The sequence below is a fragment of the Agelaius phoeniceus genome, chromosome 20 (genome assembly GCF_051311805.1).
Source record: "Agelaius phoeniceus isolate bAgePho1 chromosome 20, bAgePho1.hap1, whole genome shotgun sequence".
Taxonomy (NCBI): Eukaryota; Metazoa; Chordata; class Aves; order Passeriformes; family Icteridae; genus Agelaius; species Agelaius phoeniceus.
Genome location: NC_135284.1, coordinates 4111793 through 4135993, shown reverse-complemented (window position 1 = coordinate 4135993; position 24201 = coordinate 4111793). Strand labels below are relative to the sequence as shown.

The 24201-nt window shown below is 41.3% G+C and overlaps 1 protein-coding gene across 3 annotated transcripts in view; it reads left to right on the top strand.

Moving 5' to 3' along the window:
• Positions 1 to 24201, top strand: part of TAOK1 (TAO kinase 1) — a 68375-nt gene that overhangs the window by 30697 nt on the left and 13477 nt on the right. For 2 of the 3 annotated variants that reach the window (XM_054646715.2, XM_077188599.1), the window contains exons 3-18: positions 1671 to 1742; positions 4644 to 4745; positions 5542 to 5587; positions 6482 to 6578; positions 6942 to 7055; positions 7822 to 7913; positions 10376 to 10469; positions 11118 to 11199; positions 13047 to 13214; positions 14065 to 14268; positions 15447 to 15581; positions 16177 to 16413; positions 17171 to 17299; positions 18850 to 19053; positions 19545 to 19784; positions 23527 to 23739. In XM_054646715.2, coding sequence (XP_054502690.1) covers positions 1671 to 1742; positions 4644 to 4745; positions 5542 to 5587; positions 6482 to 6578; positions 6942 to 7055; positions 7822 to 7913; positions 10376 to 10469; positions 11118 to 11199; positions 13047 to 13214; positions 14065 to 14268; positions 15447 to 15581; positions 16177 to 16413; positions 17171 to 17299; positions 18850 to 19053; positions 19545 to 19784; positions 23527 to 23739 — 2229 coding nt within the window. The remainder of the gene's footprint in view (positions 1 to 1670; positions 1743 to 4643; positions 4746 to 5541; positions 5588 to 6481; positions 6579 to 6941; positions 7056 to 7821; positions 7914 to 10375; positions 10470 to 11117; positions 11200 to 13046; positions 13215 to 14064; positions 14269 to 15446; positions 15582 to 16176; positions 16414 to 17170; positions 17300 to 18849; positions 19054 to 19544; positions 19785 to 23526; positions 23740 to 24201) is intronic. The other variant, XM_077188600.1, reaches the window with a different exon arrangement.

Here is a 24201-nt window from a genome sequence, read left to right as displayed (position 1 = left end):
TTTAAAATAGAGTTTAGTGTTTCACTGATAGTTGTGCCCATCTTCCTTCCCTTTTAGCAGTGATCTCACCAATGGATGATATATATTGATCTTACTCCTGTCTCTTTGTTTCTGTTGCATCCTTCATAGCAGAAAGTTCCTTTCATACATTTTTTTCCTTTTATAATTGATATGAGTTTTGCTGGTTCACCTCATGGTTTTAGTTTCTTAGAAACTGCAAGTCTGGCACCTCTGAATCATTTTTGGTATTATCCTTACCCTACTCCCTGCTCTGCAGTGTAATAATAGATTTTGCTTGACACAGGAAACCTACTACACTGGAACACTGCAGATGGAGCAGAATAATAACCCACTCTCTTTTGTTAGAGCTGGGTTCCTTCTGCTTTACTGTAGTATTTTGCTTCCCTGCTTTATTGGCAGTTCTTCACACAATTGAATTTTTCAGAGATTGTCTTTAGTCAGTAAAGATCTAGCAGTCGGAATTTTATTCTTTTTTGCCTCAAACAACAAAAATAATCACACCTCATCCAACTCTACAAGTACTGTGAGTGAGAGGATCCTCTGAAACAGAAAGAAAAGTAAAAATAGTATTGGTTCAAGCTTATCATAGCCAGTTGAAATAAAGACTGGCAGGGAATTCTGGGAATCTCTTTAATGAACAGCAGAATTAAAACATGACTAAAAAACCTTTTTACAAAAGGCAGAGCCCTAGTACTTCATTAATCCATGTTCTGGTAGGTTGTGCTTGATAGTACAAATATATTAAAAATCAACATTTTCATCAGTCATCTGTGAATGCTGTGGTGCACATTATTCTGATTTATATAATTTGGCTTCATGTCCAAGTTGATTATTATTATCAGAGAGACTCAGAGGTGTTTTCCTCCACCACCCTCCTGTGCTGCTGAAATCTCAAACAGAGGAAATCTGGGGTCTTATTTGGAGCCATCCTTCCTGCAAGATGCTGCCTCTTCTGCTGTGGGGAATGAGCCCTTGCTTTGGTGCTGAATTAAACAAAGGTTCTTGTCTAGTCCTTGCCTTGCATTGTTGCTGTGTGAAGTCAGGAAGTTTGCCTTTGAAGTGTGAAAAACCGTGTACATTTATGGTGCAGTGTAAATAACAATACTATGAAACTGAGAAGCCTCATCTGAAGATGGGTCACTTGGATTGCTGCCATGTCTCTCTGTATCATCTGCCTTCCTTTAAGACACAAAAGCCAATTTTTGGGAGCACTGGGGAGAAACCTGCTCCAGACACTGGTGGCTATCTCCAGTGCATCATGTGACATCTTTCCATATGGATTGAATGGAGCTGGGTGGCTGAGCCTTGCTTCTGTTTCATGTGGAATGGACCTGGGCAGGGAGAGAACTTGATTTAGGGAAAATCCCTTCTACTTGAATCAGAGCTGATTTTTAGTTTAAGTCACAATGCTTGACTCCTGCAGACACTTGGTGGATGCTGAGCATGGAAAAATGTCACACCTTGTCTCCCTTTCACTTTGAAAAGAAATTTTTAATTCTTGCAGCAGTCCCACCTCTTGGAAGATATTTTAGTTTAATGCTCTGCAAAAATTAACTAAGACTGGAGATTATTTGATGATTGTGTGTGGTTTGCATCTTATGGAAAGGTGGGAGCTGAAGGAGCTGATGGATTGTGTTTTCCTGTTACAGGCACGTGATGTGCGCACCAATGAAGTGGTGGCCATCAAGAAAATGTCATATAGTGGGAAGCAGTCCAATGAGGTATGTAGAACATGTTGTATATTAAACCTTGATCATTGCAAATAATTACTATATTGGGGTGATTTAAGTTAGCTTGGGTTCCTGCAGGAGAAATATTTTCTGTAACTGCAAAGGTGAATAAGAGTACTGTGTAAATAAATCAGTTTACTGTTCAGTGTATTTCTGTGTAATCTGCTCTTGAAAAAAAGAGAGGTGGAACTCTCTTCTTTCAGCTACAAAGGACTCTTTTTGGGACCACAGAAATGTGTAGACAGGAAAAAAAATTTAAAATTATGAGTTTGTATGTTGGTGTCTTACTGCCCTTAACTGTTCCATTTTAAATACCTTTCCAAAAACCCAGGACAAAGGAATGGTAGAAATGGATGCAGTAGTGAGAGCTTCTGAGGGGGCCTTGCTTGTACCGAGTAGTGAGGCAGAATGCATCTCTCCCTGGAATGACTGTGCTCATGAGCAGCTGAAACAAAGGCCAGAGAGTGGTGAATGAATGAGTGTGGAAATCTGAACAGCAGCATAATTCCAGAAGAATTGCCAGAGCCAGGGATTAAGGCAGTCTTTGCAGAAGGGTCTGTAGAAGTGGGCCTCTGAGATTTGGACATGAAGTGTTTTCATGGCCACCCCAGATGTGTCTCCTTTCCCTGGGATGCTTAGCAGAGAGAGTTGATTTTATACTTGAAGCGTTCAAGTGCTAATACAGATTCTTGAAAAGCCCAAGATGACACAAGCAGCTAATTGGACATTATTTCTGGTAAATAACACGTATCAAATCATGACATGATTTTTCAACAGAGGTATTTCTCATAAGCATGTTGTCCAAAGCATTTATGGTTCTCTCCCTCCATTCTCTATATTCCAGCCTTAGCAGCAACCTTGCTCTGATGAGTTGGACTAACAGCTCATTGCTTTCTGTGCCTTTCTTTTGTGTATTGATCATCTGCACTCCAAGGAGCTGAACTATTCCTTCCTCTGTGTGTGTGTGTGTTTGTGTAGGAGGTAGAGGTGGCAGTGTCTCTCCAGCAGTCCTGAATTCTAGCTTCAGAGTTAAATTTGCTATGCCTGTTTCTGTTTTGTCGCTGCGGTGACTTGTTTAACTGTGTACTGATGAAAGAATAATTTGTACTTGCTACTTGTCCTACTGTTTTAATTACTGTGAGCTATAAATACTCTATTCACATGAATGAAACAAACTGTGCATGCTTCAGAAATAGCTTTTGTTTGTCTTCAATGCGTATGTTTCTTTATTTTGAAGAAAGTAATAAGACCAGGATTAAAACACTTTCTATTTTACATCCATATTTATTTGTTTTGTTCAGAAGTTCACTGGAGTTATGATCAAGCTGATGTAAAGAAAATTGATTAAGGGCATTCTGGTATCATTTAGTTTCATAATAAGATATTATCATTGGTGGGAAAAATTATTCTCTCAAATAAGGTCATATTTTATACTAAGAATAGGTTTAAAACCTTTGAAAAATGTAGTACTGTGCTCTTAATGTGATCTTGGAGCTTTTTTTATGCAGGAAATCATGAGTACTTCTTGACTAATACATGACTTCTCTCTTCCCAGTATAGAAATTTAACATGATGCTTTCTTGGTTTGGCTTTTATTGCTTAGTACCTCAAAGCCTTTGAGGCTGAAGGTAAAAGGCAACTAAGTCACTCCAGTGTCAGTGAGAGTTTGTTACAGCTGCACTGTGTCATTCTATAGCAATTCTGGTGTTGAGAAATGCTTAATGTAGTCAATCAGCTGCCTCAGTTGTGGGCTTCTGTGTTCCCTGGTTTTGTGTGTTTCTCTAACCCTAAAATTGTTATTGAGGTTTTGCCCATGTTTTCCAAAGCCTTAGGGTAGGTGGGCCCTCTGTCCCTCTGTGAATACTACCCACATACCAACACGTGAGGAAGAGTGGGCTGAGAGATTAACAGGACCTGGAAACCAACTTTTGAGCCTTTTGGTGTTGGGTTCCTCTCCCACTGGTTAACTTCAGAGCCCATATTCTTGCTCAAAAACATTTGCAGTGTCAACACTCTTAGTTTATGGCTGCATATTTAAATGGTTTCAGCTACTGCAGTTGGTACTGAAGGTACTTTCTGTAGTTGTAGTTTGGCTGTTGCACTCTCAGACTCATGCCTTTCCTGCCTGAGGAGATGTGGATGTGCAGCACGTGGGGGGACTTGGAGGTCTCCAAGGCAAGCAATGTCAGTGTCTAGGCACACATTGGAACTTGACATTTTGGCCTCTTCTGTGCTTTAAAGTTGCACTAACAGAGCTCCCCTTATTATAAACCTGACTTTGTTTTAGCTGTTTATATTTTTTCTCCAGCAGAGCCATTCCTTTATCTAGTAGGTAGCTCATTTTAAATTGGCCCTTGTAAAGATTAAACTAGTAATAGACAAACATTATCAAGAATGTACTCAGATAGTTGGCAGCTGATAAAGGGAGCCTCATCCAGTGTAATATAGTGACTAGTAGGGATAGGTCTTTATAGTAACAAGAGTTGAGAGAGGCAGCTGATCCTGCTGAAGGACACTTAGCACCCACATCTCTTTCAGGTTGGGATGTATGTTTGATTTGACAACAGAATTGGTATCCCTTAGTAGAGGATCACTTCTTCTTTGAGAACTTGTTCAGATATTAAGTGTTTACCAGTATATCCTATGCACACATACAAATATATAAACATAAAACATTACATTGATGAGAGATCCTTGCATTGAGCCTAATTGATCAGCAACTTATTTTGTGGGTCTGCTGAGGAGGTAAGCAGTGAATATCATAGTGTTGATACAAACTTACTTTGATTTGAACCTTGAGATAGTTTTGCATCTTAAAATAATTAAACTACATAGTAACAACAACAAGGTAACAGTTCTAAAAAGTCTTTCTGTTTCTTTTATTCCCTACAGAAATGGCAGGATATTATTAAGGAAGTCAAGTTCCTCCAAAGAATAAAACACCCTAACAGTATAGAATACAAAGGCTGCTATCTGCGGGAGCATACAGCATGGGTAAGCATCTGCTGCTCTGCACTTCTCTTGCTTTGCTTAGAGGTGCTTTGAAATCTCTCCAGCTGGATTTTGGGAGGCACCTGAGCACTGGTGTTGTACAGAGTGAGATGAGCATAGCCGAGGGCCTTACAGGTGCTCAACGAACTGAATGTACTTTCTGGAACCAAGATTTAAGGAAATTTGCCTTTTTGCTTAGATTAAGTGTTGCTATTCTAGTGTATTTAGCTTAATAAACTGGGTATTTGAAATAATGTACACCCATCACTAATAAAGTTTTGTAGTGCAATATACTAAAGAAATCATATTATTGAACGAATAGTTTAGGTTGTAAGTACTGTTTTGTGAGTTAGCTTCAATAAATCTGTAGGGCAAAGTTTTAGTTTCTCTTTTTGAAATCTGTCTGGGACAGAATCTTAAGTAAATCCCTAAATAGCCCTTTAATACTCTGATAAGCTTGTTAAGTGCAGCTTAACATTCCTGTTAAGTATGTGCATATAAAATATGATATGTAATACAATATCTAACTGGTCATGAATGTGCTTTGGCCTTCCTTACAAGTGGTGTTGCTCGGTATCTTACAGGAGGGTTATGCTTAATTCCAGTTAGAGCTGCACTTGTGGGAGGGGTCAGTGTGACAGTGCTGGGATGGAGTTTATGGTACAAGCAATACTTGCTTTGTTATGGCAGCCTGAACTGTGTGTTCCATGAATTAATTCTAGATTTCTCCATAGAAGTCTAAAAAACATTTATTTACTATTACAGATTTTCTAACTACTTTGATTTCTTCCTATAACAGCTTGTTATGGAATATTGTTTAGGATCAGCATCAGACTTATTAGAAGGTAAGTCAGTCACACATGTTTATTTGATGGAAAGTCAGAAGTAGAGTACTGAACTAGGGGGTTACAGCATCACAGAATCTTCCTTGAGTTTATAGTTTTGTTTGGGGCCAGAGTGTGTACAAATAGGTGCAGTTTGCCAAATTCTTGCATAGTTGTAGTGTGTTTTGTGTAGAATATTGGTTTTCCCAGGTGCTTAGTTTCTCCTTGGTTTGTATTATTTTAAAGTTGTCAGTCAGCTATTTGTTTGCTTCTGAGTTTTAGGTTCTCTTGCCATGACAGTTCAAGATTTACTTCTGAAAACCCTTGCTTTTGATCCTAATGCTTACTAACAACTGTAGGCCTGTTGACTAGAATAGCATTACAGCAATGTTAGGGTTGTGCTTGATGAGGTCTTTCATTAAATGGTCATTTTTCTATCAGGCTTCTTATAGTGGCCTGGCTTTGAAGAGATATGTGTGGCCAGTAAGTTGTTCCTTTCCTTGCCAGAAGCATTTCAGGACCAAAAGCTGAGCTGCCAGAATCTGATCTGTGTTACTACAGTTTATTTGTGTGTGAATTGCTGTAAATTTCTGGGGTTTGGGGTTTCACTTCATTAATGGAAAACTCAGTACTGAGTCTCAAGAAGTTACTTGGGAGACTGGTCACATAACTGACAGGAATGCAGTTTATGGTTGGAGAGTGGTCTCTCTGGTAGTAAATAGCTGCTGGTTTACAGTTAGAAGATTACATCTGATTATAGAATGTACTCTGTGAACTATTTTTACATTTGCTTCTCATACTGAACCCAGTGAAAATGGACTTTTAGTATTTCTGTTTACATTGTTAACAGTCTTGCATGCTGCAAACTGTATTGTTTTCTGTAATATTGAATTTCACATAAATTCTTTCCTTAAGTTCATAAAAAGCCATTGCAAGAAGTGGAAATAGCAGCAATTACCCATGGTGCTCTCCAGGGATTAGCATACTTGCATTCTCACAATATGATCCATAGGTGAGTAGTTACACTTTTGCTGTCTCATACACACTTACACGTAATTTGTTTTATTGATTGTATCCCCTCCATCCCAAATTCTACATTGCAAGCAGAGATTTTCTTTTCACAGTATCCATATGCTCCCAAACAAGAGATTTATAGTAGCCTAAAACACTAGCAAGACTAACATGCAAGACAAAAGAATCCAAAATCAAGGGCCACTTTAAGCAATTAACCTAATGGTTCAAGACTTTCTGTTTGGAGGAAATGTGAATATTTTGCCGCTTGAACATGTGAATATTGGTGTGTTTCATAGTCTGTCCAATAGGGAGTTTTCTTCTTAGGAGGGGAGTAATACTGACATTTATGTTCTATCACCAGAGATATCAAGGCAGGGAACATCCTGCTGACAGAGCCAGGACAGGTGAAACTTGCTGACTTTGGGTCTGCTTCCATAGCATCTCCTGCCAACTCATTTGTGGGGACGCCATATTGGTAAGCCAAGAGATTTACTCATTTCTGGCTTTGTGAAGTGAAAGGATCATGAATTGGCTATTTAATATACTTGGGCTTATTGGAGCTAGCTTTGTAATCTTCCAGTTGTGGTGGTGGTAAAATGTACTTTGTTGGAAAAAAAAGTTTCAGTTGTAAGTAGGCTCTGAGTTCCAAGAAATTGTGTATCCCTGTGTTTGTAGTTCACAAAAAGTGTTAAAAATATTTTGCTTTCTGCTTAGACTGACCTAAAGTGATAGAGGTGGGATTGAATCATCTGTAATATATTTTAATCACTCCCCCCAGTGGTTTAAACAATTCATGTATTCTCACTGTGTCTGGTTGTTGAAATAACTGAAGTGTTTTTTCTTTCATAGGAAAGGCCAGGTTCACTGAGCCACCCCCTTTGCAGATCCCTTGTATGCTTTTGATCTCTTACACCTAATCTGTGGTGTTTACTCAACTGTATGTTATAATTATTTCACCACAGTTGGTCAGCCAGCTAAACTATTGGAAATGTGGGAGGGTGAGAAGGTGATGAGACTCACAAATGGAAAGCTGGGCAGAGCTCAGGAGAACATCACACAGCCTCTGCAGGCCTGCACCAGTGTGGGTGCCTGGCCTTTGTTCCCAGTTATCCCATGGTCATGTCTGATAGCTTGGGGAATGATTTGTTTATGGTAGCTGAAATCAGGGAAAACAGCCTATTTCATACTGATGAGGATAATGTGTTCCATTGCCTATTTTGAGCACAAGTTTCTTTTCTTAGGATGGCCCCAGAAGTGATTTTAGCCATGGATGAAGGGCAGTATGATGGCAAAGTAGATGTTTGGTCTCTTGGAATTACCTGTATTGAGTTAGGTAAGTTATTTCCTTTGAAAAAAGTTAAAATGTTGTTATTTAATACTTGGAACTTAGTTGAATCACAGTGCAGAAGATTTGTGCTCCCTTTCTTGTCCTGGTTTCTCTGGGCCCTGAGTTTTAGAGAAAAGAATGAAATATGCTTTCTAGAATTCCAGACCAAGTCTCCAGTTTGATGTTTATGGAACTGGTGTTTTTATTACCTGAAGAAAAAGAGTTATATAGACAAAGAGAGTGGCCAAGTGATATCACTAAGGGTGTTCACATTCTGTGGGAGAGGCAGTTAACTTCTGAATGGAAAAACAGTCAATTGCTGAACAGCTTTAGAAGTGAACCATTAAAGGTACCAATGTGGAGATATATTTAGTGCTATAAGTTGATATTGTTTCTGTGAAAGTTTAAAAATTTTGCAGTGATGAAGTTCTGGAGAAGTTGACAACTTCAAAGCTGTATTCAGTGTGTGTTGTCACCTCTGAATAGACTTTTTTCCCTTAAATGAAAAGATATGAAATAATCCAATTTTGAAGTGGTAACCTGAAACTGAAAGCCTGAAGAAATGATGGCATTGCCATTAGAACAGACCCTTTAAAGCAGGATGTGAGTTTAAAGGGACAGTGTTAGTATGGCATTCTGTTTAGATTTAACACATCATGTTTTCTTGGAACAAAAACGCCCTGGCTGAAGCACACCATGCACACCACTGCTCCATGCACCTGAGGCTGTCCTCCCATCCTTGTCAGATCTGATTGCTCCTGCTCCAACCCATCCTCCATGGAGGAGCAGCCCAGCCAGGCAGTGAGAGCTCTCAGGAACACACTAATCCATGTGAACTGCACAGTTTAGCTAAAAATGCTGTCTGGCATTCCAAACTGTCAACTTCATTTTCTTCCAGGACGCGAAATAGATTCTTTCTTCAGAGCAGAGATTTTGTTTGTTGGGGTTGGTTTTTTTTTTTTTTGCTTCTTGGTTGCCAATATAAAGCAAGTTGAAAGGGGTGTGACTGTCATGACAGAATCCTGCTCTGAGTGGAGTAAGGAGACTTGGCTGGCTGCAGGGCTCCAGGAATGCAGTGAGCTCATGGCCACCACACCCCCGGGAGTCCTGCACGCCACGTTCTTGCAGGATGAAGCGTGTTGGGCTTCGTCTACGGCTGCTGGCGTGGTGGGAGGTGAGACTAGGTCAGGACAGCAGAGCAGTGGAGGCTGGGTCCGTGTCCCTGGCTCATTTGTGTTGCTTTGAGTAAGCATGGGAATGCAGCAGGGAAATGAGATGTCTTGTAGTCTTCTCAAATTATCACTTAGTCTTAGAAATGGTCTTATTGAGGGCTCGGTTTCAGGGTTTCCAGAAGATTTCTATGTTGTTCAGGTGAGCTAAGAGGAAAAAAAAGGTAGAGAGAACAGTCATTTAAAATAGTTTAATGAATAATCTGTCTGATCCTTGCTGCTGACCCTGATAGCAGCAACTAGTTATCTGACAGATTAGAGGAGGTAAAGTGCTGAATTTGAGGAAAGACTTAAGTCCTCAATCTACCCGTTCTGAGGAATTTGTAGGGCTTAGTCCATCCTGCCATAGCCATGAGTGTACCATGATCTCTGATCCATAGTTCAGTGCTGCTATTCAATCAGAACTGAGCAGACTAAGAAAAGTAGCATTATTTTTTTCCTTGTTTATTTTTCTTGAGGAAGGAAAGTTTTCTGTTGCATTTTCAGTAGTGTAGGAACATCCTCGTGGCCTGACCAGCTTCTCTGGAATGTCTATGGCGAGGCTGAGCTTTATAAAGTTTGCCCCATAAACATTCTGATGAAGCTTCAATTTTGTTGTTACAGTGAGATCATCTCCTTCCTCATTAGGCTTTCATGCTGTGTCAGTCTATAAGAGTAATACAAGCTTGAAAGAGAGAAGAGCCAAAGAGAGAAGGCAACTCTCAAAATAGTATAAAGAGTTGGCCTGTTGCTGACTTCCTGCCCATGTGCTTAGTCAGTTAAGTGTGATTTGATGGTTCTTGTAACCACCGTTTTCTTCAGCACTGCTGTCCTGCTAGAAATAAATATTTCTTAGCTTTTTAGCAACTGTAGATTAAAAAAAACAAAGGGGGGGTGTATGAAGCCAAGAATGCTTAGTGGCTAAACACCCAGTATAGAGCTTACTGTTAACTTATTCCTATTTTAGTACATTACAATGAGTCAGAGAACTCAACTATGATAAACCACGTAATTTAAAAGCTTGAGAGGACAAGGCATTTGATCTTCAAAGGGCTTTCATCTTCTGCAATGGCACAGGACATATGCCAACATATCTGTCTGATTGCAGGGTAGGGTTGGTTTGGGGTTCCATGTTCAGGCAGTAGGGATTTTGCTGATGTGGTTTTCTTTTTAAAGGGATGTAAACTGTAAAAAAAAAAATAAAGAGCAACAACATGAGACTATCTCCCTATATAAAAACTTCTTTTCTCTTGTGTGCAGCCGAAAGGAAGCCTCCTTTGTTTAACATGAACGCAATGAGTGCCTTATATCACATAGCGCAGAATGAATCCCCTACACTACAGTCTAATGAATGGTGAGTATTGCTGAGGGAGGAATGTTGGAGGGGATGGCTGTAAATGGAGTGCTTTGTCATGCTGAGTTCTTGAAATGGCTGGAGTCCTGTTGGGAGGATGTGAGCTGGAAGGTTCTCATTAGACTCACTATACATTTTGTACACAAAATTGACCAATTACTAAATATATGTTTGAGACTCTTCAGTGTAGTAGGAACAGGACAGGCTGCTGGAAGAACTTAAGATCCTGTAAAAAATTCTGTTCATGGGTCAGTAAACTTTTGAAGCTCCCAAGCTAGCCAGAACTGTGGGGTTTAGTGTTTTTTTAAAATCACAAACCACACTGTCAATTTCTAAATCCTGTTTTGTTGAAGTATTGCTTTGCAAGATGAAGACACAGCTTGTGTGTGGCAAGTGTCTGTTGCATAAACTTCAGAAGAATAAAGCACAGTAGTAACATTTTGTGCCTCCCAGCCTCAACAACTGTCTTTTGAATACAGCAAATACAGTAAACTAATTTCAAAAGTTGAAAACTTCCTAATTATGGTTTACTGAACCATAGTTCTTGGCCTAGGAGCTACAAGCATCCAGATGTGAGGATCTTGACTCCTTAATGAATTAAACTTGGTCATTAACTTAGGTGGATTTTTTTTCCTCTCCTTGACACAGGTCTGATTATTTTCGAAACTTCGTAGATTCTTGCCTCCAGAAAATTCCTCAAGACAGGCCTACATCAGAGGAGCTTCTGAAGGTTGGCTTGCTTGTCCTTTCTGCTTTCCATGTGGTATTAAAAGGGACTGTGCTCTGTGATGATGGTTTGTCTCACCTACTGTACAAGGTTATGGTTAATGATGCTCACACACCTTTGAGCTGTGGGGTGTACTGAGCTGGCAGCCCTGGCTTTGCTGCCTGTCTGCAGCGTCTCAGAGTGTTCCCCAGGTGACTTTGCAAGCCAGCCTTGGAGTTCTCAGCATAAAAGGTCACTCCACCAAGTGACACTGGATGACCATCAACTTGTCAAGAGTTTTAGTTTGTAAACTCAATCATTGCAGTGATTATAATTAATCCTGACAGAGCTGCCATGCATTAGCTAACAAATACCTTTTGTTACTTCCCTCTGTGTTCTGTGCTATAGAACACTCCAGTGTGCTTTATGCAGTACCTGAAATCCACTGCTGGGGAAAAGGAGGCAGAAGAAACAAGTTTTTCCTCCCTCTTTTTCTCCTTGGCATGAAAAAGCCTCAGCAGTCTGCAGGCTTTTTCTTGCTTTATTTCTTAGCTTCTTTTTTAATTCTTCATTTGTGCTCCTGAGTGCTGCAGGTACTTGGTTTTGCTCACTGTAGTCTGGAGACAAAGCCAATGGGGTAGATTGTTGCAAAAGGCTGACATGTGAACAGAACTTAGAGAAGTTGGATGTTGGAGCTGCTTTTTTGTGTGACTTTGATGGATTTCCTTTGTGGCATCAGGTGGCATTCAGAATTTTGCTAACTTGTCATTCTCTTTACAGTGCTTCTGACATTTTGGGTTTCTTTTTATCCTGGCCCTGCTTCTGCTAAACAGTATTTTTCCAAATTTTTTGCATTGCAGGGAAATGGATGCTATTTATGAAGGTTTTATCAGCACCTTTTTGCATGGTTTTACCTAAAATTGGCTCTGGGGACTTGTGCCTCTTTGAAAACTGTCTATTCAGAAAGTAAATGCAATTATCCAGGAAAGGTTTTGGTGTGGGTGTGTAGTCCTGCCATTTCAGAATTCTACAGATTGGTTTTATTTTGAGCAATGTGCTGCAATTAAAGAGAACATTGATGGAAATGAAACGTTTGGGAACGTATTCCTTCCATAACTATAGTCTGAAACAGCTGCATGCCACTTTACAGGGGCAGGTAGGGAATGTGCCATGTTGGAAACAGCATTGCAGTTCTCCAAAGGAACAAAATGAAAGTAGTGGTGGTGTTAATAATGACTCATGCTTCCACAGCACATTGCATCTGGAGACTGCAAAAGCTGCTTCTGACATACATAGACAGTTCTTGCTTTACCTATGGGTAAAATATAGCCACCTTTGCAGAGAAATGTGGTGAATATCTCCAAGAGAAGAGCAGAACATGGGGAACTGTTCCAGGGCCAAGCTCTAAGGTTCACAGCCTATTTTATGACTCAGAGCTGTATGATGAATATTTGATTCCCAGGCTTTTCTAAACAAGGAAATGGGATTTATACTGAGAGTTAGCTGATGAGTTAATTAACATTTGGTTAAAGATACTAGCCAGTCTAGCAGCTTTAGCTTTTATTTGGTATTTGTTGCTCTTCCCTCACTAAACCACTAGTAGATGTTTCTGAAGTGTAAGTTTATAGTGAGCAAGTTTTCATGGCATGTAAAATGCTATTTCTGGGTTTTTCCACCTTTATTTTTTGGTACAATCATTCTGAAATCGATCTTGATTGCAAAGTCTGAAAATAATACCAGTGTTAGCTGTGAAGGTGTTCTCTTCCTGTGCAGGGAAGAGGGCTAATAAACCCAACTAGAGCTCCTCACTGTGTCCTCAAAGCATGTGCATTGGAGGCATGAGAGGCCACTCACCTATTTGTGTTCTGCAGCACATGTTTGTTCTTCGAGAGCGGCCCGAAACAGTGTTAATAGACCTGATTCAGAGAACAAAGGATGCAGTGAGAGAACTGGACAACCTGCAGTATCGTAAAATGAAGAAGCTCCTCTTCCAGGAGGCCCACAATGGCCCTGCAGTGGAAACACAGGAGGAGGAGGAGGTGAGAGAAATGCTGGATTTCATCACTGAACCACAGAGAATGAACTGTCATTTAAATAACCACAATTCAGATATTGCTGAAACGAAGGGAGGCTGTTTACACACCTGGCTGTAAACACTGTCTCCCTCTTTGTGCTTGGAATAAAGCTACCTCAAGGCACAAACAAGGACAAGCAGGGTAGATGCCTAGTGCTGGCAAGAGGCTGTGCCATGTGTTCATGCTTGAACAGTCAGCTTCCAGTCCTGTAAATCCTCGCTTTCTTTGCCTGTTTATGAGGCTTCATGAGGACTCTTTAGCAACTGCAGTTAACCTCTGTTTTCACCATATGTACTGAGAATGTTGTTCTAAATCTAAGGCATTGAGGTTTTTTACTTGATTTATTAAAAAAAAAAAAAAAGAAGAAAAGAAAAACAGGTCATCAGGGAAATTGATTTCTCTTTTTTGGGTTGAATGCTGCAGTCACCATGCAGAGAAGGAGACTGAATTCCAGTTCTCCTGTACAGAAAAGAGCCTGCAAGGTGCAGGGTCCCAGCTGAGCACTCAGGTGATTCTGGTGTCACAGCAGTTTCTGGTGACACGCTGTGGCTGATACATGATAGAGTTCAGCTTGTTAACAGGCTCGCTGTTGAAAAGAATCTGACATCAGCCAGTTAATCTTGACAGGGCTGACTCTTTCTCTCCCCAGCATCCCACAAGAAAAACGTTTCATGGCAATGCCTGGAGGGTGGAAAGTGCCATGACGTGGCAGGTGGATGCCTTTAGAGAGAAATGGAATGAATATTCCATTTGGTAATGTCCATAGGTACCACTGGGATGGGTTTGAATTTTCTTTCTAATTCCTTTCTCCTAGGAACAAGATCATGGTGTGGGCAGGACGGGAACAGTGAACAGTGTTGGAAGTAATCAGTCCATTCCTAGTATGTCTATCAGTGCCAGTAGCCAAAGCAGTAGTGTTAACAGTCTTCCAGATGCCTCGGATGATAAGAGCGAGCTGGATATGATGGAGGGGGACCACACCGTGATGTCAAACAGCTCTGTCATTCATCTAAAGCCGGTAAGCCCTGGATTCTTTCTGCAGGACTTCCGAGGGGTAAAGTGGGAGAGAATTTGGTGCCAAGTCACCTGTTCCCATTCCCAAGTCATTATCTGCAGTTTATATTATTGTGCCCCAAATATATATATATATATATATGAGTGTGCACTGGAGACTTGGGAAGGTGGCTGTGAAGATGGTTTATTTTTGTTAATTTACTAAAAATTATTTGACTAATGGAATTGTTTCAAAAGCAGTTAGCTTTATCAGGAGGAGTTGGAATGGGAAGTTGTAGATAGGTTTGTTTGGTGGCTGACTTTAACATGCATAAGCACTGCCTTGTGGGACAACAGGATGTGTGACTTCCCCTTTTTACCTCCTCATTATATAATTCTTAAAGTCAGGACCTACAGTAGAAGCTGAACTAATTTCTGCAGCACTCAGCTTCCCAGCTCTTGATTTGAATATTTTGTTAATGAATAAAGTGTAGCAGCAGAAACCACTTCCCTGCCTTCCCTCTGCCAGATGAAGGGTGGGCTGGGGAGTGCCCTCTGAGCTGGGCTGCTCTTGCCATGGAGGTGTTGCCACTCCGTTTCTCAAAGCACTGCCGTTTCCGTGGCTGATGATAGGTGTGGCTAGAATGTCTTGTTCTTTGCCCAGATATGCAACAAAGACACAGATATTTCCTCAGGGAGTTAATTAGTGTATCATATCTAGCTAGTAATCGCTCTGTGATGAATGACAAACTCAAAATAAGAATGTGGAATACACCATGACAAATTTTAAAATTTGCTTTGAGGTATTTCTGCAGTGGGTGTAATGAAAATCTTCCTCTGTCTTTCAGAATTACAAAGATGTTGTTTTTGTCTTTCAGACTTGATAAAATCTACTTTATAGCTTTTATGTTGTGTTGCAGTAAACTGTTTAACTCAGCTTTCACTTTTCCATTATTTTTCCTAACTTTCAGCTTTGGTTAGTAATCTTCCTCTTAGTAATAAAAATTCAGTCTGAAATTTCTGAAAGCAAAGGTCGTAGATCAGAACTCCTTTTGCAGTATATACCTTCATCAGCAGGAGGATCTTTCAGGGCTGATGAAAGTAAAACGCTTTTTTTCTTCCTTTCAAATAAAAAGACCAAAATTAAAAATCTTTAGTAACACAGTTTCTCTTTATTCTCTGACATTAATATTTGCTGGTAAGGAGGAAGAGAACTACAGAGAGGAGTCAGATCCTCGGACAAGGGCATCAGAACCCCAGTCTCCTCCCCAAGTATCTCGCCACAAGTCTCATTATCGGAACCGAGAGCACTTTGCTACCATACGCACAGCGTCGCTGGTACGTGGAGGGCTGGTCTGGGGAGAGCTCTGCAGGAGGGCATGCTTTGAACACAGCTCTGTGCAACTTCTCAGAGCTTTCAGAATATCACCACAATATGAGCTGTCTTCATTGACTGAGATACTGGCACTGAAATAATTTAGCGTCGGTTAATAAAAGCTTCAGTGAGATACCTGGGCAAATGTAATTTGTGTATATTTAATATTTTAAGTCTCAAATCCAATGTGCCCCATAGAATATGGGAAACCATTTATAATAATAAGCTGGTTTTTATTTTCATATGCATATTGTGAATATTTGTGGGTGTGTGTATGTATCCACCCTCATTGTATTAAGCTAAAAGGCCGTTATTTAGTACCAGCTTTATAACAATTTTTATAACAATTGTACTGTTTTTCTGCTGGAGCCCATGTGAGCTTATCTCCTACAGCAGAATTGAGTTTTTAATCTGCTCTGCTGCCATTAGGATGTGTGCTTTTCTTTACAACAAAATCATATTTCTTAACTGAATCGTTTTCTTTTGTGGTTTGAAGACTGCTGAAAAGCAGATTAAGCAGCATTAACTTCCTCTGGCCTGATGTGGTTATCTTCCTAGGTGACAAGGCAAATGCAGGAACATGAGCAAGACTCTGAGCTCCGAGAGCAGATGTCTGGCTATAAACGTATGAGAAGGCAGCACCAGAAGCAACTGATGGCATTAGAGAATAAACTGAAGGCAGAGATGGACGAGCACCGCCTCAGGTTGGACAAAGATCTTGAAACACAGCGTAACAATTTTGCTGCAGAAATGGAAAAGCTAATTAAAAAGCACCAAGCAGCCATGGAAAAAGAGGTAGGAGGTTATGGTTTATCAGACCAACCCATGTTTGTTGATTACATTGAATTGTCCACTTCGCCTCACTGATGCAGAGATGACAGTGTGGACTCTGAGATGTCTTGTTCTCAGGAGCCAAGCAAATTGGTAATTAGAAAAAGGTTAATACATCACCTCCTTACACTGAGGGGTTATGTAACTAGAGAAAAGGTATGTCCTTCATGGCAGTGGGTTGTACTGAATGTTAGAATCCTGACCCCAGAAAAAAACACTGAGGGTTTTCCTCTCTCTTGCCATGTCTGTGCTGTCAATAATTGCCTGCCATTGAGTGTTGTGGAGGCAGATTAGCCTGCAGAGAAATGTGCCAGCTACACTTAAATGTTCACTGTCTAGTTGTGTATGGATATGGGGGGACTATGCTTTTAAATAATTGATAATGAAGTGGTGCTGCCTACAGCAGTTATTGATTTTTGTTCATCTCTGGTCTCTCAGTAGAAGGCTGAGGATATAGTTTATCATGAGGTTTTGACTTTTTTAGGCAAGATTAGCTGAACAATAGGGCTGAGGGAATGTGGCACTGGAGAAGGACTCTGCTGGGTGCCTTGATGGTATGGGGAATGAGGAGAGAGTGAGGACAAGCTCCTCTGACTTGGACTTATCCAGAGAAGTAGTGAATATTGTGGTGACTACCGTGATCCTGGGTCTTGAGGCTGAAATTGGACATGAACTGTAATCCACTGGGACTCAGACTGACTTGCTGCTGGATTTGCTGTAGGCTAAAGTGATGGCCAATGAAGAGAAGAAGTTCCAACAGCATATTCAGGCCCAACAGAAAAAAGAATTGAACAGTTTCCTGGAGTCCCAGAAAAGAGAATATAAACTCCGTAAAGAGCAGCTGAAAGAGGTAACTCATCTCCAATGAGGAATGTGTGATATGGTGTGATAGTGGTGAGCATGTGAAAATAAAAGTGACTCTGCACCACAGATCTTCCACAGGATTGCAGTGAGTTCTTCATTTCATGAGCAGAGTCCTGTGTGTACTATATTTGTTTCATCTCTTTGACCTTTGAGTAAGAGAATTTATTTTTTTAGTTAGTTGTTGGTAACTATATGTTTATCTTGTGAAAGTACAAACCTCTCCATTGTTTAATGCTGCTTTTTAGCCAGAAACATGCAAAGTTGGCAATTCTAAGGAATGAAAAAAGTTTATGAAAGGTCATTAAGATTTTTCTCATACATTGTTGTTTGTGGGTAGTGGCCATTCCCTGCAGCAGTTAGTTGAGTTTCGTATCACTCAATGATATTCCTGTACAGGAGCAAGAGAACAGAGCAGTAAAGATGATCTGCATTTTTTGTAAGGAAAATACCTGTAAAGCACTATTAATTTTAATGGAGAAAGCTGTGTAATTACTTAATAATCATTGCATTTTAGTGAAAATCAAGATCTCTGCAAAATGCAGAGAAACCGTAGAATCAAACTTCCTGATTCTTTTTATGGAGTGACTGAAACCGTAAGCACTATAAATAATTTTTTTGAAAGAACCATTTAATGCTCAACCATCAACTTGTGTGACACAACTTTGGAACTTGCTCCAAAGGGAAATATTCCCAAACATAGGCATTTCCTAGGAGAAAAAAAAGGCTAAAGAGCAGCAGAGCCAAGAAAGATCTAACAAAAACTACAGTAGCGTGGGCTCTTTATAATAACATAGAATCTTTTTCTAAGTGGGCAGTAGATCACAGAGCACCAAGAAACACTGATGAAATACAGAGGAGTTCTGTCTCATACTTCAGTTGAAATGTATCACAACAAGTCTTAATTACTGCATGGGCATCTCTAGTATGCAATTCAAGCAAGGAGAGTCTTTTGGCAAAGATACTTTAAGCTATGTAGTACAAATGTGGAAACTCCTAAGTTTTACCTGTGAACTTCTTTACATTGTTTTTGTGAGTTACAGCATCTCAGTGAGCAGCTCTGCCTTGAGTTACTGTAAAATGGGTATGTGCGCTGATCAGTTTTATTAACTGATGTGCTTCGTGTGGCTGGAGTTCTGTTTGAACAACAGGACGTGAACACTTTCCTTCTCTCAGTCCTTTGGGAGCCTGTAAAAATGTTTACCAGGCAGTATGGCAGTACCTCCAAGGGTTTTCAGTAGCAACCCCTCATTTTGACATGATACATAGGTCTGGAAACTGTGGACATACATAAACCAGTATTTTGGCCAGTGCAAAAAAAAAAAAAGCTGTAATTGAATCTGTTCCATTGTGATTTGTCTCTTGGTATTTTCTTAGTGTTCCTTACATGATGTGATGTATTTTAAGAGGCTGAGATGGCACCAACCTTGAGAAGAGAGAGTAGAACATAGTTCAGTAGTTTCTTAGTCAGGTCTGTCCAGTTCGTGGCCAAAGATCTTAATGTAACTATTCCACAATTAATCACCTTGTGATTATCAGGAGCTGAATGAAAACCAGAGCACTCCAAAGAAGGAGAAGCAGGAGTGGCTCTCTAAGCAGAAGGAGAACATCCAGCATTTCCAGGCAGAAGAAGAGGCCAACTTACTGAGGCGTCAGAGGCAGTACTTGGAGCTGGAGTGTCGCCGCTTCAAGAGACGGATGCTCCTGGGCCGCCATAACCTGGAGCAGGACCTGGTTCGGGAGGTAAGGGAACAGGGAACAGGCAGAGATGAGACCTGGATGCACCTGTGGGACGTGCATCTCACAGGAGCACCTGAATTCCAGCTCAAATCACACAGAAGTGTTTGTTACCACATCCAAAGTGTTTTGGTAGAACAGTGGTTGGATGCTTTGCAGTACCATCTGGTCATCCCTGTGGCATCCAATGTACAGGTTAATGCCCTATTGCAGGAGAACTGTTAGGTCTAAAAAGTCATCAGACACAACAGTTAACAGAAAATGCTTACTCTGAATCCTGTTGAGCATCTAGAACAGGAAGAAGAAAAGTGAAATGAGGAAGGAAAAATTACCGGTGGCATTGCTGTCTGCTGCTGATAAGACCAAGAAACTCTGTGGTCTGTCCTCAGATGCCTTGGAATGAGAAATGCCCTTGTGAACAAAGTGAAATGTCACTTTGTCAACGGAAATCCAAGTAAGTACAAAGAACCTAATAATTCCCTCTGTCCTCCTGCTAGGAGCTAAACAAAAGGCAGACACAGAAGGACCTGGAGCACGCCATGCTGCTGCGTCAGCACGAGTCCATGCAGGAGCTGGAGTTCCGCCATCTCAGCACCATCCAGAAGATGCGCTGCGAGCTGATCCGGCTGCAGCACCAGACCGAGCTCACCAACCAGCTGGAGTACAACAAGCGCCGCGAGCGGGAGCTGCGCCGCAAGCACGTCATGGAGGTCCGGCAGCAGCCCAAGAGCCTGAAGGTACTCAGGGGTGTGGGAGCTCTGAGGGTGCTAAGTGGTGTAGGAGCTCTAGAGGTACTAAGTTGTGTAGAAACTCTAGGGGTACTCAGTGCTGTAGGAGCTCTGAAGGTGCTAAGGGATGTAGGAGCTCTGCAGGTGCTAAGTGGTGTAGGAGCTCTAGAGGTACTAAGTGGTGTAGGTACTCTGAAGGTACTCAGAAGGTACTAAGGGATGTAGGAACTCCCATTCAAGCTGGTGGTAGTGGAAGAGTGGTCCGTGGAAGAGTGGTCCATGGAAGAGTGGTCCATTACAGCCGTTTTACAGTGCAGGCAGGGCCAAGGTGATTAATTTGAAACTGGTTAACTTGAAGAGCACCTAGTGGTGATCAGTGTTACAGGGTATTGCAGGCAGGCCACAGGCAGGCCACAGCAGCACTAGTCCCTCCTTTTCTTTGAAAAGCTCTTCTCAGGAATGCCTGTTCCTTTCTGGGGTAGTTTTAAATGCATTTAATGTTCACAGTATGCTTTTTTTTCCCCCTCCTACACCATTTTCTGATCCTTCTCTCCCCCATATACAAAAATAAAATCCGTGTTTCTGTAATGAAGCAGTGTCATTTAAAAACAAAACCCAAAAGCTTTGTGTTGCTGTGTGCATCAAAATGAACTTCACTCTCAGTCTTGGCTAACTCACCTGGTTAGTGTTTTTATATTAAAGCTGGCATGGTGGCAAGTGGGGAGGGGGAAGAGAGAGACACCAGCCAAGTGCAGCGTCCTCAGGAAGCTCCTGGCACTGACCTTTGCTGTTTGTCTCCTCTGGGTTTCTCATGCTGCCCTTGTAGCTCTGGTGGCTGACCAGAATTATGGGGCCTCTGTGATTGAGGCTTTTAGTGTTTTTGTTTAAGCCTTCACTTCATCCGAAGAAGTCCAGTGGTTTATTTTGAAGTGTCTGAGAAGGGTGTATAAGGCCTTTCACCAAGCTGCCTGGTACATTTCCTTTGAGGAGGCAGACTTCTTCTCTCCACCCAGTGTTCAGCTGTGCCAGTAACAAAACGAGTGTATGGCATACTGAGCATGGGGTTTCTTTGTTGTTCTACATCTTTCCTCTTCATGATATTTTCCATCTGACTTAGTTTTCACCACCTGCAAGTTATCTTCTTACAGAGAAAATAACCAACTTGAAAACACAACTTCAGAAAAGAAAAAAATTGTACCTGATTTGTCAATATTAGAATAATATTAAATAGTGAAAACCTGGCTTGTGTGAGAACAAGGGACCATCTGATCACTGTTGAGAATCTCCAAGGATATAGTGTATAAATAGCAGATGACTTCACAGGGAAGCTGTGCTGCACTCTGAGCTGAATAAAACTGAAGCAGCTGTATTAGGTTGATCCTTCTGAGATTAGCATGAATGAGTTCTGCCTCCCCAAGGTGATGTGGTGCAAACACGAGTGGGCAGCATGTCCATTCCCCTTCCCTGGCAGCAGGATCTGTGGTACTTCTGTGCTGCAGGGGCTTGGCTGCCCTCACACCATTGCAGACTCTGCAATCCTTCCCTTTTGCAGGGAGGACAGGGCTGGAGCATTTTGCAGGGAGCATGGAAAGCTTGCACTTTGCTTTGCATGGCTGTTCTGTGATTAGTGAAGGATTTCAGGCTTGAGCTGTCAATCCTGCACCTTTGCAAACAGGCAGTGCTAACAGCAGAGCCCTGGACAACCGTTGGGTTTGTAGCACAATCCCCTCTTTATCGAGACTGTTCTCTAGCATTAACTCCTTCTCCTGCCTCTGACTAATGCAGGCAAGTATTCTTAATTGAATAGATAATTTGACCATTTGTTCAGTTTCTCTCCCCAGCAACGTTTTTCCTCAAGGGCACATTTCAGGCTTTCCCTTTGTTATTTAGTGAGGCCCTTTGTCCTGGAAGCAGGTTTTTAACGGTCAGTGTCTGTTCTATGACAGCACCAGAAGGACCCATAACTAGAATTCACCCTTCAGTGAAAACGGCTGTTATTATTTCAAGTGTGTTAATTGTGATGCAAATACCCTCTTGCTGGTATTTCACAATACTAGGTCAAAATGATCTTGTCAGAAGTCTGACTGGAAATCTTACCCCTCCCTTCTGTTTCCTGTTGTTAAAGCCTTTGGATTGGGAGCCTGTAAACAGTCTGGTGTCCGAGCAAGACTTCACAAAAAATGAGGACAAAATAGGTTGATAGTGTTTTGCTGTGACCAGGTCCCAGATGGGAATGTGTAACCTGCTGACACTTCCCTTAAGGGCAGTGAGACACAACCTTAAAGGTTTCCTGGAAGGAAATAACTTTCTGTGAAATTTAAAAAGGTTAAAAGCGATGCATTCCTCTTCATGATACATGTTTTGATTTGAATGAAACCCATCTTTGTCCTGTTCTCTGCAATAGGTTAGGAAAGTGTTATTGTCTTGTGCAGCAAAGTGTACTTGAGCTGGGGGTGTTGTTTGATCTCACTGCACCTTTAGAGGTGGCTGCAAGTGCTGTGCTTATCACCTGCCCTGCTGAGCCCTGAGTTGGTGCCAGGAGCAGGCACTGGAGGGGCTGATTTGGCCATGCACAGAGATCTGATCTGCCTCACTGGTTCAGATCCCAGAGCTCTTCCAACTTACTCCAACAGGAGTCTGGTCCTGTGCTTTGTTTGTGCCTCTAGTGCTTCAGTATTTGGCATGGTGCCTAACAATGGGAAGGCCCTCATGTCTGATTTTAGTGATTTGTGTTTATTTATTTATTTGTTTATTCTTACCATGGTGAACTTGACCATCAATTAACCATCATCACTCATCACTTCTGGGTTTTGCTTTGTTAGTAGTATCCCTGCCAGCCATCCCATAGAAAGATACAGAGAACTCCAGAACGCTCTCCTTTTCAGGATCTTAAAACACTTAGTACATGTTAAACATCACAGGCTGCTCTGAAGGCAGGTAAAAGAAAAAAAAATAATTTCTTCAAGGTCATACAGCAAAGCTGGATCCCGATACCTTTTCCAGGATTGGTGTTCCCCAACCCTTTGTTCAATCACAGCTATGTCTCTAAACAGTACAGAGATATTAGCAAGTGCAAAGGGAGGAAAACTCCATTTCCAGTAAGTCTCCACTGGGACTGGGGAATTGTTTTGTTTGCTAGACCAACACAATACTACTGTTTTGTGGTGTACATTTTAAAGCATCTAGTCTTTTTTGGGTTTCTTTATGAAAACCAGGCTCATAATATCAAGGGTTAGAATACATCTTATATTCATCAAACCCTCAATGGAAAAAGCATTGCTCTTTTTTCCTGTGCTTTCCCATGCACCAGATCTGCTTCTTTTCATAACATTAAGTGCTGTTCATATATATGTGCCATACAAGCACAGTCGTGTAAGTATGGCTTTTGGTGCTAATAAATATTAGTCCTGTCCCTCAAGAACTTTTCTTGAAAAGCAGCACCCAAGACTGGATTCAGTCCAGTGACAAATGTGAGGCTCTTTGTGCAGAGACAGCTGTATTTAGGCTGGAGCTTTGTTATAAAAGTGTCTGTATTGTAATTGTTTTGCACAGTAGCAGTGTCAAAGCAGCTGCAGCAATAGTCATTGCCTCTTGTGTATTTTGCTTCCCTCCTTGCACTGTAGATGTTAATATACATTTGTGGATTCTTGAACTCATATCCTTAATGTAATCCTAAATATCCATTTGAATGGATATTTCGCTCATTTGAAACATGCTGGTTTTTTTCTTTGTGTCCCCTCCATCTTTCCAGTCAAAAGAACTACAGATAAAGAAGCAGTTTCAGGATACATGCAAGATCCAAACCAGACAGTACAAAGCACTGAGAAACCATCTGCTGGAGACCACGCCAAAGAGTGAACATAAAGCTGTCCTCAAACGGCTCAAGGAGGAGCAGACCCGGAAGCTGGCTATCCTGGCTGAGCAGTATGATCACAGCATTAATGAAATGCTCTCTACACAAGCTGTGAGTCGCCTCTGAGGGACCCAGGGTTCCTCAGCCAAAGAGGGATGTTTGCATTTGAACCGCTCTGTATCCTGACAGCAGGCTCTCTGCTTCCTTGCTGCACACGCCATTCCCTGCACAGTCCTTCCTCTGTGTTCAGAAAGCAGAGTTCAAACCCAGAGGAAAGACCTACCACCCCCTCCAGGCAGGCTGAAGCTGAAGCTGCTGTTGTAGAGATGCAAAGTGATACATCTGTGTGACCAGTGAACTGCTTTTGCATGAAATGTGGCAACATAAACATCCCTGTTAGAGCATCATTACATAGTGTGCAACTGGCTGTCTTAGCTCATTTAGATTTTGATTTGTTGATGATACCAACCCAAGCATGTGCCACCGGTGGAAGATGCTCATTGAGTCATGGAGGAGTCCACAGTTTTGACTGTAAATCTGACGTCAAAGTGTTGTGAAAGTTCTGTGATTCCT